The sequence below is a fragment of the Miniopterus schreibersii genome (assembly GCF_964146895.1).
Source record: "Miniopterus schreibersii genome assembly, chromosome: 4".
Classification (NCBI taxonomy): Eukaryota; Metazoa; Chordata; class Mammalia; order Chiroptera; family Miniopteridae; genus Miniopterus; species Miniopterus schreibersii.
This window is the reverse complement of record NC_138105.1, coordinates 93,710,983-93,730,735: the sequence shown is the minus strand read 5'-3', so window position 1 is coordinate 93,730,735 and position 19,753 is coordinate 93,710,983. Positions and strand designations below refer to the sequence as shown.

Here is a 19,753-nt window from a genome sequence, read left to right as displayed (position 1 = left end):
CCTGACCAGGGCCGGGGATTGAGCCTGCAACCAAGGTATGTGCCCTCAAGAAATCGAACCTGAGACCCTTCAGTCCACCGTCCAGGGTCTAACCACTGAGCCACACCAGCTAGGCCCTCTCTTTCTCTTGATGAGAATCTCTTTGAAAAATAGTCATGCTTTTGGTATAAGGACTCCTGCTTGGTCAGGGCCGTGTTAACTCATCTCTGGGTAATCCGTGCCTAGACCAGTAACTATTTTCCTGCGCGGATGGATGGATGTCATATTGACAACCACTTTCCATACTGGTCCCTACAGCATGGCCGTGTATGGTAATAAAAACCTCCACAGCCCTCCCTGCTCAAAAATGAGAGTCCTTTTAAGTGGCCTAGATCGATCGCGTCAGGCTGTAAAGACGGGATAGCAAATAGGTTTCACCGTGAGAGTCAACGCTGGTCAGTGGTTAGTGGCTGCCTTAAGGATCCTGCTGGAGGGATCTGGGCGTTGAGTTCAGTCATCGATTAGCAATATCTGCCGCGAACTAAAGGGGAAGAAACGGTGGCCTTCCTGCTCTATTTTTGCTAATGGGTTTAAAGCTTTAAATTCTTCCAGTTGAACTTTCTAGATGAATCCCTTTCCAACACATTTTAAAGGCAGCTTTGACTGGATGGAATGGGCAGTTAAGGATGTTTTTCTCTCTGGAGAGATGTTCCTAACACACTTCCTTACGTACCTGCTGTCTCTGAAAGCAAGCGAGGCAGGAGGCCCAGGCATGGGTTTCCTCTGGATATACAATTCTTATCAGAGAAGAAAACCAAGCTCGTTGGGTGTTAACTTATCCCAAGTGGTGTGTATAGTACAATCCCTACCCGGACAAAGGAAAGGAGGGAGGGGAGGAAAACCAATGCGATCCCTCGTGTAGTCCAATCTCTTCCTGCCCAACACTGGATAATCTATCAGCGCCCAGTTCAGACAAGAACACAGAAGTCCCAGAGAAGCAGCTGCTGAATGTTGTCTAATGTTACATCACTCTTTTCTTAGACAGTGGGGTGTCTCCTAGTGATATTTTAACAAATTAATCCAATAACCAGAACGCCTGAACATTAAGTACCCGAGGATTCACCTCCAGGTCTAAAAAATCTGACTTCATCAGGTAGGGATGTGACCTTTTTTTTTTTTTTTTTTGAGATATAATTCATATAATATAAGTCTCACCATTTTAGAATTCAGTAGTTTTTAGTATATTTGCCATGTTGTGCAACCATCACAATCTAATTTCTTAGCATTTATATCACTCCCCAAAGAGACACCGTATGCATTAGCATCCAGTCCCAACTGCCCCCGGCCATCACTAGTTTCCTTTCTGTGTCTGCGGATTTCCCTATTCTGGACGATATAAATGGAATCATTTATATTGGTTTTGTGTATGTGGCTTCTTTCACTTAGCAGAATGCTTTCAAGATTCATCCACGTCATAAAGTGCAACAATATTTCATTCCTTTTTATGTTTGAATAATAGTTCACCGTATGGACATATCCCATTTTGTTTATCCATTTATCAGTTCATGGACATTAGAGTTGTTTCCACTTTTTGGCTGTAAGGAATAATGCTGCTATGACATTCATGTGTATTTTTTAATGAGAAATGATGTTTTCAGTTCTCTGTGGGTATATACCTAGAAGTGGAATTGCTGGGTCATATGGTAATTCTATGTTTAACTTTTTGAAGAATTGTCAAACTCTTTTCTACAGTGGCTGTGCCATTTCAAATTCTCACCAGCAGCACACCAATTTACCAAGGTACCAATGTCCCAGCTTCTCCGCATCCCTGACAACACTTGTTATCGTCTGTCCCTTAATTATAGTCATCCTAGTTGATGTCAGGAGTTTTTATTTTTATTTTTAACTCATGGTTATATCAAGCCAGTCATACCTGGGCATGAGATGGTGGAAGTCCCCTTCTTATGTAAACACCGAAGAGAGCATCCTTCCCGAGGGAGATGTTGAACTTGAGAAACTGGGGTTGACTGATGTGGATCTGTGATCTCCAAAACACACCTGGTGGGACTTCTTGGGTCACGCGCCGGCCAACTTCTGCCTCACCACTGTCTATGCTGCTGTTTTTCAATGACCAGGGCACTGGAAAACAGGGATTGATGTCAAGTCAGAGACATCTGTATACGTGAGCTGGCTCTGCATTTCTTTTTAATTATATGCCAGGATTTAAAAAAAAAAAAATTAAGATTAAACTCATGGCAAGTTCCTCTTTAAGCCACAGCTTAAAACATTTAGGTATTAAATAGCAAAGCGATAAACCCATGCCCCAGGGCATCTGAAATACTGGCATAATGCTTTCTCAAACTTCCACGACTGCCCTTTGCTGATCAAATATAATAAGAGCTGGAGTCTGCTGAGTGCATGCAAAGCTTCCAACGACCCTAAATGTAACTGGGATGTAAAAAAATATCAGCAGGGGGAGGGGAGAGTGATATTAACTTGGCAGCACATTTAATTCTTGCAGCCTTTAATTATTCTTTCCAGCCACAAACAAGTCCAGTATACTCTGACATTTTTATAAATTAAAAAAAGAAGGAACAGTAAAAAAAATCAGTCCAAAGGAAATAAAATAACTCAGTAGGAAATAGGGACTTGACCTCAGGCTGGCCCAATATTGGGAGTGATCCCTTTCTTGAGCGAGAGGGAAGGGCCTAAGGACCGTGTGGAAACCACATGGCTCTGACGGTGACAGTGATGGGCGTCTGTTGCATTATTTGAAATCGCTTAGATGGAAAACACCAGTTTCCCACACTCAGCATCATAACTTTAATAATAGGAGTTTCAGAAATACCTTTATTGACAGAGGATTTTTAAATAACCATAAACCAGCCAGTGTCTCCTACACTTCTGAGGAACCTACTTTTATAAAGGTCATTTGTGATTCCTTCAAATGGATCTGAACTTGAAAAAACAAAAGATCAATCTCCTGTCTTCTTGAAACATCTACACCAACTAAAACCAGATACAAAAAGAACTAAAGACATTTTTGTTTTGAGGGTCTTTTCACTTTCCAGTGGTCAGCGTGACGACCTTGTTGGTCTGGAAACTTCTTTAGCTTGATGGGCAAAGAACTGTATTCTGGGTTCGAATCCTGACTCTGGTTCTTCGCTGCTGGATGACCTGCTGCAGCTTGCTTACCCTCTCTGGGCCTCCATTCATTTTTTAAATAAAATGAGAATGATAAGAGTAGCCATCTCACAGGGTAAGATTAACAAATAGAAGTACACAAAGCAGGCTTAGTACAGTTCCTAACACACAATAGTAAAATAAATGCTAGTAGTTACATTGAATTAAATAATAAAAAACTATATGAGAAAGCATTTGGCTTTCTTTTCAGAGTAAAGGATTTTCTAAAAGATTAACACTGTGTGTATGTGTGATCTATATGTATGTATACATGCATGTGTGTGTATATGTTTGTCTGTCTACCGAGAGAGAGAGGAGAGTATACTTCTGGAATAGACCTAACTATGGAACAAGCTTAAAACTGGGAATCAGCATCTGTCCCATTACTGATTTTTGGCGGGACCTTCTAGAAGTGATTACTTGATCAATTAAATTGCTTTATTGATAAACCTGCTTCATTGAGTAACACGGAAATTAAGGTCCAGGTCACCTTCACACTGAAGCTCTCTTTTCCTTTACACCTCCATCCTCACCAGAAAAATAGGTTCTTTCTGAGTTTCCATAGCATTTACACTTAACTCTACAGCAGCACCTGTTGTTAGGTACTAGAGTTGGTTTTCCTCACCTTCCTAAGGCTCTCTTATTAGATACCGTGCTCCCTGCAGTCAGGCAGAGCTATGAATTCACCTCTGGGTTCCCGTGGTTTGCACCTAGCACCCCATGGGTGCTCTAGAAACACTTGTTGAACTGAATCAAGTTTGCTTGCCCATCTGATGGGTATTTTCACCCAACCCCTGTGACTATGGGTTGAAATGAGAGTCTTAAGGAAGACTTACTTTGCAAAGTTGCATGTAAACAGACTTTTAAAAAATACAAACCTACCTTGGAAAGTTCTATGGGGATATTTCCCATTTAAAGGAAACTTCCTTGTGGATCTTTTGAAAAAAATCACGAGTAAACTATTAGTTTATCTTTTGTGTAAAATCTTATAAATAAACAAGCGAACCAGGAGAGCTGGAATACAGTGAAAATGTATTTAGATTAAGAACTGTCAGTCAAGGGTTTTAATCCTGATGCTTAATGACTTTAAACCTTTTGTGGAAGGAACAGGGGTGTAAATAAACTACCTGGTTGAACTCCTTGCCACCAGCAGCTGGCTAGTTTAGGCAGGTCTAACTTTCAAGGTCTCAGTGCCCTTACCTACATAAGAGTGGTTTAGACCTAAAGACGCCTTTTTATAAAAAGATTTTTTATTGATTTTTTAGAGAGGGAGGCAGGGAGAGGGAGAGGGAGGGAGAGAAATGTCAGTATGAGAGCAAAACAGTGATCAGCTGCCATCTGCACGCCCCCTACTGGAGACTGAGCGTGCAACTCGGGCATGTGCCCTGACCGGAAATCGAACCCGCGACCTTTTGGTGCATGGGACCGACACTCAACCAACTGAACCACACCGGCCAGGGCTGGGCCCAAAGATATTTTAAGTTCATCCACTCTAGTCTACTGCTGTCTACAGAGTGAGCCAGGAGGGTCCTCTCTGGGTATATGCTACAAAGGATGGGTGTGTGCAAGTGTGTGTGCAAGTGTGTGTGGTGCTGGCAGCAGGGAGGAAGGTGACTTCACTTTTAAAACACTCGATTCATTTAACATAAGTTTTCATTACTGTGAAAAGCTGGTGACTGCTCTCAAACTAAAATCTCCAGATGTGCAACTGAATAATTTCAATTTACAGAAAATTAAAAAAAAAAAAAATGGTACAAAGAACCCCTGCATATCCTTCCCCCAGACTGCATAACTGTTATATCCATTTGTGCTATCATGTTCTCTCTCTCTTATATATGTTATATCTGTATATAATATATATATTATGTGTACATTTTTTCTGAGACATTGAGAGTAAGTTACAGACAAGATGCTCCCTTACCTCTAAATATTTCTATGTATTTTTTCCTAAAAGCAACAATGTTCTTTTTTCAGAACCACTGTATAGTTATCAAAAACAGAAAATTAACATTGATGCAATGCTACGTCTAATTACAGACCTTATTCTAATTTCCCAGTGGTTTACATTAATATTCTTTATAGCAATACAAAAAGGGTTTTTTCTATATAATTCTAAACTTTAAAATGAGTGTGTATAATCTCTGTAATTTTAAAAACAATGGAAAAAACCCTGTCTTATAAATACTGCCCTAAAAAACATAAAAGGCGTTTCTGCCAGTTGCTGCCACCAGTGTCGGGAACCGTCTCGGTGACTGCCCCTGGAGGTCAAGCCCTGGGTGGGCGTCCAGGAGAGAAGATCTGTGCTGCTCTTTAAGGTCAAGGGCAGCAGCCCAGGCCAGGCCCCGTCCCACACACTGACCTGCGCCTGAGCCCTGCCGGCTGCGCCAGGACCTCAGACACAGCCAGTGCCTAACAGGCGGCCACCGAGACACGCAACAGAGTGACCGGGGTCTGTACCTTTACCTCCCTGGGGGGTGCCCTCAGTGAGGATTCCTGAGACCTCAGAGGGCAGTGTGGCACAGCCATGGGCAGCCCTGGGTTTAAATCCCAGCCTGACGACTCTGAGCTGTGCACCCTTAGGCTGATCACTGCCCCTCTCTGAGTTCACCTACTCACTTGTAGAATGGGGTTCCTTCTGAGGATTAAGCAGGGTAATACATGTAGTACCTGACTTGTAGGTACATCTTTCTGTTCTGTTGCTGTGCTACCTAAAAACAGCTAGAACTATCCCAGACTTGGAGAATCAGTTTGTGATGGTCTAATTTAAAACAGAGGCTGCCTAGTGTAGGCATAATTCACTACAGAGGGCCGAGGGGTGGGCTGACCCTAGTGAAACAGGCTGTCAGAGCCCCTAAAATCAATATACAATGAGTGGGCAATAAGTCTGCAGACAGGGAGGGACCCGTCACAGGAATTAAGGTGCTATGGCCCAAGGAAACGAAGTCACCAAGTTCATTTGTTCCAAATGGCAGGAGTTAAATGTCCTCAAGCTGCTTCTCGGTAGGTACCACCTCTGTGCAGCCTGTGCTAGTGAAAAGTAGCCAGATTTTATTTACTTAACAATGATTCATGAATGTCCGAAGCAATGTTGGGTGGGCCATTCATTAATACTTTATGCAACAAGTATTTATTGAGCATCTACTACAGTGCGAGGTAACCTTCGGTCAACATCAAAATTGGGATTTATGTCATATTCCCATCATTCCTTATCCAGGCAGCCTGCATGGGGTCCAGGGGTCCCATGGATTCAGGTTGGGCTTGAACTGGCAGCCTCAGCAGAAGAGGAACTATTAGCAGCTATTCTGTGAAAGTCTGGCCACCATCCTTGGGCAGTGACTGGGCCAGCAGGAGCCAGGCCAGCCCACATCTTCCAGAGCTGCGGCTTCTGCGGCAAACTTTTCTTTCTTTTTTTTTTTTTTTTTAAATGTGTCTTTATTGATTTCAGAGAGAGGAAGGGAGAGGGAGAGAGAGAGAAACATCAATGATGAGAGAGTCATTGGCTGGCTGCCTCCTGCACGCCCCCCACTGGGGATGGAGCCCGCAACCCGGGCATGTGCCCTGACCGGGAATCGAACTGTCACCTCCTGGATCCTAGGCTGATGCTCAACCGCTGAGCCACACCCGGCCGGGCCGCGTCAAACTTTTCGTTCCATGAGCTCAAAGTGACAAGTTGAGATGATGACCATTTTGCCCTAAGAAGCAGATGCTTAACACAGGATCATTCTGGCCGGTGCATCGCCGGCTTCAGGATGAGATCTCTGGGTTTTTAGAGGCAACACTAATGATCGGTGTTACAGGAGAGCCCCTCTCTCTCTAGCTCCATGGAAGATTGCCCAAGTAAATGGGAAGCTATTGCCTATTTCAGAAACATGTACCTAAAATCCCAGCCACTTAAATAAGACCGGTGTTGAGCAAATCGACAGCCTTCCACGGCCACATTAGGGGCTAATCATTTCAGAAAACGTTGCCATAATTCATTTATGGAAACAGCGAGACTATTCCCCAAACAAGAGATAAAAGGAATGGGCTCGTAGTCATACCGGGGAAATGAAGCCTCATATCCATCCTTCCTAAACTTAACCGAGCTCCGGAGGCACCTTGGCATAAATCTGCCTTGCAGATTACTCTGCCTCACATATTTTTATCTATTGCAAATAAAGTTGAATTCAGAATATTGCTTCAGTCATCACACCTCGTTTCCATTTATTGGGGAATCAGGACAACCATCTGAGGGCTCTGTTTAAGCAAGAGATGGGTGAAGAGATTCTCCTAAGGACATTAGCTTCACTGCCCTGGATTATAGCTCCTCTGAGCCCCCAGCAGCCCATCGCCTTCACCCTGCTGCTGGCTGTCTGGCTTCAGGAACAGATTTCCATCCTGAGACTCACTGCTCCTGCAACGGTGCTCACACTCTCACGTGGGAACAGTGATCTTTATGAAATCCTTCACTGCTTGGGACAACCCTGAAGGGCATTACAAAAGTACACAGCCTTTAGGTCTTTTGAAACCTCAGTTTCTCACCTTAGGTTAAAAATAGTCAACTTTTTGTCACTAAGAGAGTTAATAGATATTTATACATCTGACAGTTTCGGTGGTCTTGCTTCTGCATTCGTCTGTAGTTCAGTTTATTAGTGTTATTTATAGCAGCTAACATTTACTGAGGGGTTACTATTTGCCCTGTAATATCCTGACATCTTTGTGATCCCCACCCCCCCCCAATTTTTCAGATGAGAGGACCACGGAAGTAAAGCGACTTGCTTACGGCTACACAGCTCTTATATGGTAGAGCTGGGGCTGAACGCCGTGTCTGACCAGTAACGGATCTCAGCTCTCCGGCCACTATGCTGACTGTGTCCCAGGCCCGGGGCTGAGTACAAGAGACGCAGAAAGGTGTGTGTTCACGCAGCGAGCAGACACCAAGCTCCGGGCGCGCTGGGCAAGTCTGACAGAGGAGAGAGCCAAGGCGAGCAAGGGAGACGCGTGGGGAGGGCACTGGATCTCATTCTTCATACCCACGTCAAGCCATGATGCTGCTGGGTACAACGAAAACTGCAACTTAGAAAGGGGTGGCAGAGGCTAAGTGTAGCCGTGGGACGCACGTAACGGTGGTAGAACGCGGCCTACGAAGTGAGAGGAGCTGTGTTGGTACGTAGGCCGTTGGTCTATGTTCCAGTTGACATGCACCCTGGTAACGACTGGCTCCAACACAGTGACCTCTGGCCCTTCTGGGGACTTCGCCGACTTTGAAAAAGCCTCGTGCAGGGAAGTGATCCTTTTGCAACCCTGGGCTCTGTGCATCGAGAGGCTGGCAGGAGCCAGAGGAAGAGTTACCAACCTCCCTGCTAATCTGGCTCCCTGTCCTGTGCATTAAGCCAACTAGTAAGAATCATTATGAAGTTTTTGCTGAAAGGGCAAGTGTAGGAAAACATGTTTCTAAACAGAATAACAGTCTTTGCCATTTTTCTTCCAACTTGCACACCATCTGGAAATTCGGATTTTTTTTTTTTTTCAAAGGGTAGGAAAGAAATGTGCTCCCGGCACAAATAAATGTTTACAGCTGAGTTATAAACTGAGAATGGTGGGACTTAAACAGGCTGGCAGTGAGGGAACCCGAGCCGCAATGAGACAAGAAGGCTGTGGCGGGCCGGCCGGCACACCGGCCGTCCGGCTCCCGCCGGCCCTGTCAAGCAGGCATTTGGGAAAGTCTTCATTCCGGTTTGTTCTAATGCTCAGAGGTTAGGAAAAAAGAGATGATGCAGCATGAATGTCTCTCATGACATTCTGAAGGCGGACGCCGCCTTTGGAAAATACGGCACCTTGCCCTGGCCAGCGTGGCTCCGTTGGTTGGGAGTCATCCCAGGCACCCAAAGGTTGCCGGTTCCATCCCCGGTCAGGGCATGTGCCTGGGTGACGGGCTCGATCCCTGGTGGGAGGCACTCAGGAGGCAGCTGATTGATGTTTGGCTCTCACATCATTGTTTCTCTCTCTCTCCCCCTCTCCATTCCTCTCTCTCTAAAAATCAATAAAAATATTTTAAAAATAAACACAAAGCAAGAAAATACAGCCCTCATAAGCAGTGGTGGCCCGTAGAGGCTTGCTCAGTGTACCAGCTGTAAGATGTCAGTGACAACGACTAATATTCATAGATCTCTTAGTAAGTGCCGGATTCCACACTCCGTGTTTTACAAGATTGTCTCATTTACACTGGACAGCGTGCTTATGAGGGGGCACCATTTTACAGCAGAGGAATTGGAGGCTGAGGGAGGACATGGGCTACTTATGTTCACAGCTGCCAAGTGGTTTGTATCCGGCTAGACCAAGCCAGAGTCCTATAGGATAGAGGATCTGTTCATGCCAGGTTACCAAGATTGTATTACACCCAACTCTCAGTCAAGAAGAGAAAACTGACACGTTGGGAGTGTGGCCTCTTCTCCCTAAACTCCTATAATTTGTGTCATTACAGTAAAGACCAAGAAGAGTGAGCGCACTTTTTTTTTGGTAAAAGGCCAGATGGTAAGTATGTTCGGCTTTGTGGGCCTCAGTCTAGTTCCTGTTGCAAACTGCTTAACTGCATCATTGTGGTACAGGAGCAGCCACAGGCAATGAAGGGACATGGCCGTGCTCCAATAAAACTTTATTTGTAAAAACCGGCAGCTGGTCAGGCTCGGTCCACGAGATGCAGTTTGCTGACCTCTGATATAAAGGGTACCTTAAATTTAAAGTGAGCGATAGATTTTGAGACTGATCCACGAAATCCTACTTGGGAGCTCATTCTTTCTTAAGATCAGTGAGCGAATTGCCTACCTACAATGTGCCCTTCAGAAGCTCTTGTACACCCTGCCTCTGGGCCTAGCCAATCAAACTGGACTCCCTTATGCTATCTGACCAGGTCAGAGCACTGTATTGAATCTCTGTTCTCAAGGCTCATCTAATCCCAGATCCATAGAAAACGTGCTCCGTGCTCCCGTAATGAAGACGTATGAGTTCATTCCTTTTAACACAGAAATACACGCGAGATGGTGAGTGATTCTGGCAGTCGGTGGGCTCCCTTTTCTTGATCTGAAACCCAACAGCCAACCACGCTGAGGCTTAATTGAAAGAGAGAACAGAGTAAAAATAAGCCATCAGCAACAACAAATGGAAAAGGGAAGACAAAGGCCAGAGAACATACTCTCCTAACTAATTAATCAAGGGCTTTGTTTCCACTAACACATCCGAGTGTGTAGGCTGCGCTGTCTATTAGATTTCTTTCCAAATCTGAGAAATGTAAACACTGCTAAAGACCAGGTAATGAAATCTCTATCGATGTGCCATCGTAGATGGGGCTCACATGTCCGTGTTTTGCTTACATTTTAATTTGCTTCTGCTGGATACTTACCCAGTAATTGCTTAATAAGATTAACCTCCCTGGCCATGTGTGGTGTATCTCGATGAAAACATTAGCAGAGTGAAGGATTATTGTACACCACCAAAAAACCAAGGGGGTGGTATTTAATTAACTTATTGCCAATATTTCCTGGCTGTCTCTTTGAAACACTGGAAAAGCAGTCACTTGGAATTGATTCAGATTATTTAAAACGTATAGAATTGGGGAGTGGGGGGAAGGAGGTCACCAAGGAAAGAAATTCAAACCTAAGGTCACTTTCTCTAAAAGACTTAGCCATGTGTGAGAAAATGAAAGCCTTTCTAGCTGTTTTTTTTTTAAAACCAAACTTTATAGCAAGTTAAAGAAGGGATCTGATATGTTCAGTCGTCAGAAGAGCACTGTTTTGGTGTTCGGAAATGAAATGTTGAGGCATTTACTTCGAGTGTAAGCAACTTTAAATTCTCACCCCCTTTTCATAAGAGTCCTATTGACAAAATTCATTTGGCGATGATTTGGCAACCATTTTTGCCTGTCTCATAACTCATTTGGAAAACAGCTGAACTGGTGATGTTATATGACTTACACAATATTTTCAGAAGCGGATTGCATCTGAGGGGAAAATTCAGGTCCTTCCAAGACCCCACGGAAAGCGTTTGCTCACTGGTAATTTAGGTGCAGAGCCCTCGGTGAGGACTTGCTCTGGGGGAAGCGCTCTGCCCGAGCTGGCCCGGGAGGCTCAGGCTGAACCGTGAACGGGAGGAGCGGCTGATCTTGGTTCACAGACGCTGATGCCTCTCAGGGGCCCCTTGTGAAGGGCCATATGTGAAAAGAGTTTGTGTGTCATTTCAGAAGGTACATACGCTTAACGGACATTTCTGTGCCTGAGGATAGCACATGCCTGTTCACTTTCAAATGCATATTCTGCATTTTCCTCCAAGGACAGGGTGCTGACATGCAGATCCAAGGACACTCATGGGCAGAATAGGAGAGAGACCCCTGGAGCAGGGTTTCTCAAGGAGCACCCCTGTTGCCATTTTGGACGCGTGGTTCTTCACTGCGGGGGCTGCCCTGTGCGCTGCAGGATGTTCGACCGCATCTCGGCCTCTACCCACCGGGTGCCAGCTGCACCTACTCTAATTGTGACTATTGAAAAAGTCTCCAGACATTGCCAAGTGTCCCCCCGTGGGCAAAAATCCCCCGGCAAAAACCACAAACCACTGTCGGAAAAGAAACCAAAGTTGCAGGTGGTCTCAAGGCCTGGAGGTGAATAGATTACAACCTTGGCCAACACGTTTAGCTTGGAGCTTTTTGGTCAGTGAAGGCAAGACGCGATCAGTTAAGACCAAGTCTACTTTTCATTGTTAGGCGTAGTTTGAGTTACCTGATAATGGAAAGCATATAATTTCATCCTCGGATAAAACTTTTCCATGCTTCCTTAAAGGTAATTTAGTGTATGATTAGGATAGATGAGCGGAGCAATTATTAAAGGCTGGCTAAGAAGAGAAAAAGTCACCCTCGAAGCATTAGGACAGCGCCGGGGAGAAACATTTCAGCAACATTAGCATCTCGAGATCACGGATGCACACCCGTGAAGGAAGATGGATTCTGGAATCTTCTCTGTGGAAAATGACCGATCTAAGGAAAACTCCAACAAGCTTGCCCACAGAGGCCCAGGGCACAGACCCAGGCCAGGTTTGCACCTGTCTTCTTATTTGATTTGGGGTAAGTTTCCAAAACCTCCTGGGTCTCAGTTTCTCCGAGATCATTTTTCCTCCCTTTAGAGTTGCTGAAATTACACAGTGCTAGGCCTGGCTTGCAGTAGGTGCCCAATAACTGTTAGTTCCTAAGCCTGGCACACAGTAGGTGCCCCAAAACTGCTAGTTCATAAGCCTGGCACACAGTAGGTGCTCAGTAACTATTAGTACTATTCTCATCTAAATATCCCTGTGGGGTAGTGAGGAAACATGGGGGACCTACGTGTGCTGAGAGGCAGAGCGAGAGTTTTGTGATTTCCTCCGGATTCAGCAACTATAACCGTGTCACTGGCTGCTGCTGTCTTTTTCTTTTTTAAAGGTGGGCGCTTTTTAATAAATTGCATTTATAAGTGACCTGTGTTAGAATATAATAATTCTCCCATCATAATCCCTTTCTACCCATGTTGCACAGCACATACCTTCTATCTGAGTTGCCAATAAAGGGCTACACAACTGAAAAAAAAAAGATGGGGCAGGAATAATGGTTTTAGCCTGTCTCTGCATCCCTACCTCCCCACATTCTGTTTTCTTGCCTCCTTAGCACCTTCCTAGCACCTTTCCTGCCCCCAGCCCCCTGCAAGAATACAGTTGCCTCATTGCTTCAATAAACATTCCCATTGTCTCCTTCCCTGTTCTTAGAAGAGAGGCTTTGTTCCCCAGTTGTCACAACTCCTTTCTATTCTCCCTAAAGCCCACCTGCTCTGAGTCTGAGTCTATCGGGCAGGCCTGTCGGGGCTTCCTCCCCGGGGAGGCCTCCTCTCTCCCCAGGCGAGGGCTCCCTCCACCCTGGGCTTTCTCCCTCGGGAAGGACTTGCTGCAGCTGCTGCTGCTCCGCCCAGGCCTGGGATGCCCTCCAGCAGCTGCAGTCCCTGCCCCTGGCTGCCAGAGCATAGGTGTGCACACTGCTCCCAGCGGGCACCGTGCCCGCTCCAGCGACTGCCGCCAAACACAGCCCACGGACAGGGGCAAGACAAACAGCTTGTAACGGGGCCTCTCCGAAAGGTGACGCTCCCCCCCTTTCTTTTCCCCGATGCAGACCCTCCAAGGTTGGGATTAGGAAACCTGAAGCAGCTGGCGGGAGCTCCGAGTTTTCCTGTGACCTCAAGGGGGCGAGCAGCAGCTGTAACCTCACCTTTGCCTCCAGATGGCATCGTTGCCACATCATCGGTTCCTGGCAGGCCAGTCCTTATTCCGTTGTTGAAGGTGTGTCCATCTGCCGGCTGGAGCTGCCAATTGAGTCCGAGCAGATGCATTGCTGCGGGAGAGACAAAGTAATGAGAATATGAATAGATAATTCAGCAACGCAAATGTCAGGGGGGGAGGGCCAGGTGTCTTTTCCAAGCCAGGGCCTTTGAAGGAAGCTGCAGTTCAAAAGCGGCCTGCCCCAGGCCACAGGGGACAGCTAAATACAGAAAGCACAGCTCTGGGTGGTTAGGTCTCCTCTCTGGCCTGGAGCGGAGAGGGTCCCTGTGGCGGGCAGGGGAGGGAGAGAAGGGAGGAGAGAGCAGCCCAGACCATCCGCGTGGTGCCACCACAGAGGGGAAATGCCCCTTTGGTACCACTGTACAGGGCGCTTCTCTGTCATGCCCAGGCTCCCCTCCCCTGGACGCAGCTGTTCTTAGACTAGTGGTCCAGGGGCACTGACAAGGGGTCCCCCAAACTACTCGAAATGCCAATCAGCGTCAAGACAGGGCTCCGGAGATGGGAAACATCAGTATCTGCGTTGTGCTGGCCCCTTGGAAAGCCCACCCCCCAATTAGTCCAAACTCTAAAAATATTTTTCTTCCCCACCCCTATTCATGGTCAGTGAATACTTTACAGCCCATTATGGAAAAAGCTTGGGCGTGGTGGTAGAATGAGGTCCTTTTCTGAAGATATCATAACTCCCCCTGCCCCCAAATACCCACACACTCTACCACAGCGCAGAAGGAGACATTCTGAGGCACAGCCCCGCCTCCTTGCTCAGGAGACCAGCACGTCTGCACAAGGCCTGCCTTTTTTTTTTTTTTTTTACTATATATATATATTTTTTATTGATTTCAGAGAGAGGAAGGGAGAGGGAGAGAGAGAGAGAAACATCAATGATGAGAGTGATTGATCAGCTGCCTCCTGCTCGCCCCCTACTGGGGATCGAGCCCGCAACCCGGGCATGTGCCCTGACTGGCAGTCAAACCGCGATCTCCTGGTTCATGGGTCGACGCTCAACCACCGAGCCATGCTGGCCGGGCTGCACATTTCCTGCTTCACTTCACTGTGCTCCCCAAACCTTCAAGTGCAAACTTCCTTAAGGTCTTCCTTGTCCATCTGTCTGTCCCAGGGCCCCACTTCCCAGTTAGATTAGCCAACTCACACCCCTCTCTCTGTGCTTCTTGGTGCCTTGCTTGATTGCATGCCATAATAAAACAACCTGCATTCTTCCCAAGCCCCCATCTCTGAAATGCTTCATTTGCAAATCAATAAGGAGTTCATTTCCCTACACATTTTCCATTCAGACAATAATCTCGCCACGTCCGTCTGGCATTGCAACCGGACACAGGCTGATGCTGTTGCTATGTGTCCAGCGCTGCGGGAGAGAAAGGGCCGTTGACAGGGAGGGTGCAGGGACGGGAGAAACAATTAACCGCAGGAAACACAATTAACAATGCTTAGGAAACTGTTCACACAGCAATTAATTCTGCATGCCTGCCACCACTCCAAGTCAGCCTGCATCCCATTAAGGTTAAAAACCTGTCCTCCAACAACACAGCTCAGACTGATGGCCGCAGATTCAGGTGGCAACGGGTCCCGTGTGGACATCGGCTTTTTTTTTTTTCTTTAAATATATCTTTATTGATTTCAGAGAGAGGAAGGGAGAGAGAGAGAAACATCAGTGATGAAAGTCATTGATCGGCTGCCTCCTGCACGCCCCCTGCTGGGGGTCGAGCCCGCAACCCGGGCATGTGCCCTGACCGGGAATCGAACCGCGATCTTCTGGATCCTAGGTTGATGCTCAATGACTGAGCCACACCCAGCCAGACCTGACATCGGGTTTTTTATCACACATGGGCCCAACTCGGAGCCAGGTGCTGCTTCTAGACATTTCTCTGAAGCGCAGGGCCCACTGTTGCAACTCTCTGAGATGATAAACACTAATAAGTGACATTTACTGTATATTTTCTACCAATGGAACACCTAATTTTCCTCTAAAGTTTATCCTTTCTATGTAGGTCACTAACTTGAAGAGACCAGACTTCACCGCCTCAAATAATGACATATTTTCCCTGTACAGGTCAGGCAATGAGACCTAATCATGGTCGCTTCAAGTAATGATAGCATCTGATTTGTAATTACGAGGTGAAGGGAACCAAAGAATTCGCTATTTTAAAATGATTTCATAAATGTTTTGATTGGGTTATCAGGGCTTGCCTTGAGCCAGCTCCCGGCTGCCCTGGAGATGTGGTTCTCTGGAGGGGTGTCTCCGTTTTCAGACAGACACGGACAGGTGTCGCAGGTGTAGCTGGGGCTCAGGCCTAACGGAGCTTTGCTTTTCCCACCTGTAGAAGGAGGTGGTGGCACCGTCGGGCAGAGACGACAACCTCCCCAGCACCCCGTCGGTGTGAAAACTCTTGTCACAGCCGCTCTCCCCTCATGGGACTCCACCCTGTCATCCCGCGCAGAACCCGCTATCGCCCTCAGCTCTGGGGCACAGGGGGCCAACAGCACCCCAAGCCGCCTGCAGGTAAGCAGGGCATCCCTGGTACTGCGTGCTCTCTGTTTGCAAAGAGCCTGCCCCTCCCTTCTCGTTTGGGTCCCGTAGCATCTCTTTTCTTTTTAAAGTATTTTTGAAAACAAGAAACGACAGATGGTGTGAGAAGGGTTGGGGTCGGGGTACGCGCGCACCTTCTCGGACGACTCCCAGAAGCGAAAAGAAGAAATGAGCAAGTGAGGTGGAGCTGGGATGGGGGGGGAAATGTCTAGAAGCAGCACCACCCCAGCTCTGCTGAGATGGGCTCTGTCCTCACAGCAGACGCAACGCAGCAAGAATGAAACTCAAGTTTGGGCATAGTTTCTGTTGTTCAGTGGAATGTTAAGAAAATAAGTGAGAATTATAGCAGGGGTATAACCACCTTCTCTGTTTTATTGGGGAGGTGGTGGAGAAGAGTCTCAAACAGGCTTCTGGTTACACTTTTTTCTCCTTGATCAGCGATTCCTTCCCTCTTCAGCAGGGAAAGGAGAGCATCTTTCTGGCCTGTGGGCATGGACCGGAGTGTCCTTAGAATAGAGGCCCAGGGGAGCCGTGAAATAAATGAGTTTCCTGACTAAGAAAGAACTCTGTAGATAAGAGCTCTGTTTTATTCTGCTATTGCTCTGCTCTATGGCTGGGGTGAGAGATCAATCAGTCCAACTCCCCTTCACCTCTTGGAAAGGGTCCCTTCTATGGGTAGAATAACAGCTGCTTGGGGACCGAAGGGGGTTAAGCATCTGTCCCCCGGCAGATCTTCGAGGGCACCGCATACAGAAGGCACTCCTTAAGTGTTTATCCGAGTAGGTAATGCCACATGGGGGAAGGTGGAGGGGATGGATTGTAGGACATTAGGTTCTTATAAACAAAAAATACCTAACTCAGAGGTGAAAACGATGGAATGAGACAGTGCTGGCAGCAATGGGGACGAGTCTGCAGAGAGAAGCTATTTTGATGATCAGTATATCAGTACCTGTGGCCGGTCCCTGAAGCCCTTCTCTGGCCAGCACTGGAGAAGACTTCCTATAGACGTTTCCTTAAGACTCCTGGCTTACATTTGAGGCGGGTTCTATCATAATTCCCTTTCACCGGTGAGGAAACGGGTGCCTGTGAAGTTTGATCACAGGGGGATTTTGGAATCCAAGGAGGGTTACAGCGGGAGGTGTCACAGTGATCTGTGACCAATGCTGGTCTGCAATAGGATCTCAGCGAACCTGGTCTCTTTCTTGCAATTTATGACAATGTCACTGTGGTTGATGAATGACCATTTTCTATACCCAGCACCCCTTCCTGAAGGGGGTTCTATTTTCTCATCTTGTTGAATGCAGATGGGGGCCGTGACCAGGCAGTCATGGCTGACGGTGACAGAACACAGAATCAGTGAGGAAATAAACTGTTACTGTTGCTAACCACTGAGAGTGCGGGGATCTCTGTTACAGCAGCACACCTGATACTATCTGGATGGATACATTCACTTATAGGGTAAGTGAGAAATTCCATTTTTATACACTACGTCACTGTGCATTCCTTGAAGTTATTTATTTATAGGGTGAGGATCCTTTCCAAAACCCAGCCAGGAAGAGTTAGGACACATGGGAGCCACGACATTTGTTTCTATGAATAACAACAAAACAGCTGTTTAAACATGATGTCGTGATATTTCCAATTGTGATCCGCTCTCAGAATCAGATTTTGAAAGCTGAGGAGCCTCAGAAGAGCCAGAGTTATTGCTTCTTCATCTCATGATTTTGGGAGAACACTGGCCTCATCAACTTGCATGTTATGTAATAAGACAGCCTGGGCACAGCGGGGGTCCCCTCCCCCATGCCCCCAAATGCTCCAGCAGCTCATCCTAAAAGGTCCTGTTCAGACCATCTCAGGGTCAGAAGTGAAATGAGTTTGGGAGGCCCTCTCCCTCATGTTTCTCACCCTCACCGGCAGCCGAAAATGCACAATTTATCATGATTCGACAGGCCCTGCTCCGGAGGGACCCTCGGACAGAACAGCGTGGCTCCGTGGGTCAGCAAGGATGGAGCAGGGAAAGGCTCCGAGTGGAAGCTTGTGTAATCCAGGTGGCAGCCGGGAAATCAGCCACCGAAAACACAGGAGGCAGCCAGACTCTTCGAGTTTCCCCCCGGCTAAGTGGAAAAAACTTCCATCGAGCGCTGAAAGCGAACCAGGCAGGACGGACAGACCACACACAGGCCCCGGGCTGCAGCCAGAATACGAAACAGACCTACCTGCAGTTCGGGTGATATTTCCTAATTGAAGTTGCCTGTTTGGTTTTGGTGCCAGATGGGCTCTAAAAGAAATACTCAGAAGTTGCCCAGGCCAAAAGGAAGGGAGAGGGGTTACAAAGTAACAAAATTCTCCAGCCACCACAAGGACAGGAGATTGCAGGCCTGGGAGAGTGGCAGCTGGGAACAGGGGTTGTCTGAAATAGCAATTAGGGCGCGCGTGGGCCCCGCTGAGTGCCACTTAGATCCTTCCGTGTTCATTGGCTGGCAGGGCACCAGCCCGACAAGGGGGCCGATCAATACGTCAGCCCCGCTTCCCGGGGAGCTGCTCGGCCCCTGCTTCTCGCAGAGCGCAAACGTGGGGGCCACGGGGGCTCTGTGCTTGCCGAGCAGGCCCCAGGAGCAGGGCGTATCTGTCAAGACCAGCCCCAGGAAGAGAGGGGGCTTCCCTTTGAAAACGGGAGCCTTCGGGGAAGCAGAGTTTAGGGAGTGGGGGGGGGGAGCCACACCTGCTGGTCCAGTGGCTCCACGTGGTCAGACTCACTGGGGCCTCAGAGATGCTGGCAAAGCCCCTTCAGAGAGCAGGTAGGACGACCGGAAAGGCCGGGGCTGGGGCTCCCTGCTCCCGCATCAGCCAATTTAGTCAACAACGTCAGGCCCCCCTGGGAAATGTCGCCGATTCCAAAAGTGCCACTGCCTAGAGAAGAGAACCACCCCGCGGAGTAATCAGAGTTCGCGCGTAGGAGCGCTAAACCCTCAACTTGCACAGGCCACCTGCAAAGGCAGTTCTGCAAATAGTCGTGGAAATTAACACATGCAAATAGACCCACTCAATGACATGGGGGCAATTAACAGTTATTTTGACAATGTGCCAGGTATGGGGCTCATTAGGTTAATTGTATCATTCATTTGTGTGTGTGTGTGTGTTTTTTAATCATTCAGCAAATATTTATTTTTGTCTGTCAGGTAGGTCCCAGGCACCCAGAATAAAGCTGTTGGCCAGTTCCTTGCTCTCATGGAACTTACATTCTAGTGGGGACAGAGAAACTAACCGCGTAAGTGAAAAGTAGAGCGTGGGGTTAGGGAATCCCAGGGGCGGGGGAGACGGAATTAAAGGTCCCTGTGTTTGAATGAGGACTGGTGAAGGATGGCAGCCGCGGCGGGTAACAGCTCAGCCAAGGCCTGAAGGAAGTGAGCGAGCAGTTCATGCCGACGTCCGGGGGGGAACGTTCGAGGTTGGGGTGGAGTTGGTGGCTTCTACCTGAGTCGGGCGGGTGACACTGAGGATTCTAAAGGGGACAAAAAGCTCACTTATTTCCAATCTTGCCCAACAGGGTGGCAACAGAATCCACATCTCCTAGAAAAGGAGACTGAGCTTTAGGGAGGTTAAGTGACTCGCCCAAGATCACCGAGCCAGTAAGGAGGAAATCTGGGATTCAGAGCCAGGCTCTGGCGACTGAGGAGTCAGAGCCGCCAGCCCCACCCTGCCTCCTGCCTGCAGTGGCTCCTTCAG

The 19,753-nt window shown here is 47.5% G+C and overlaps 1 protein-coding gene across 2 annotated transcripts in view; it reads right to left on the bottom strand.

Annotated features, from left to right (window-relative positions):
- The window catches only part of TENM2 (teneurin transmembrane protein 2), a gene marked incomplete at its 5' end in the record, with an annotated part of 597,332 nt that overhangs the window by 169,551 nt on the left and 408,028 nt on the right, over positions 1-19,753 (bottom strand). For both annotated transcript variants that reach the window (XM_081135053.1, XM_081135054.1), the window contains 2 exons: positions 1,913-2,118; positions 13,415-13,537. In XM_081135053.1, the coding sequence (XP_080991179.1) occupies positions 1,913-2,118; positions 13,415-13,537 (329 nt within the window). The remainder of the gene's footprint in view (positions 1-1,912; positions 2,119-13,414; positions 13,538-19,753) is intronic.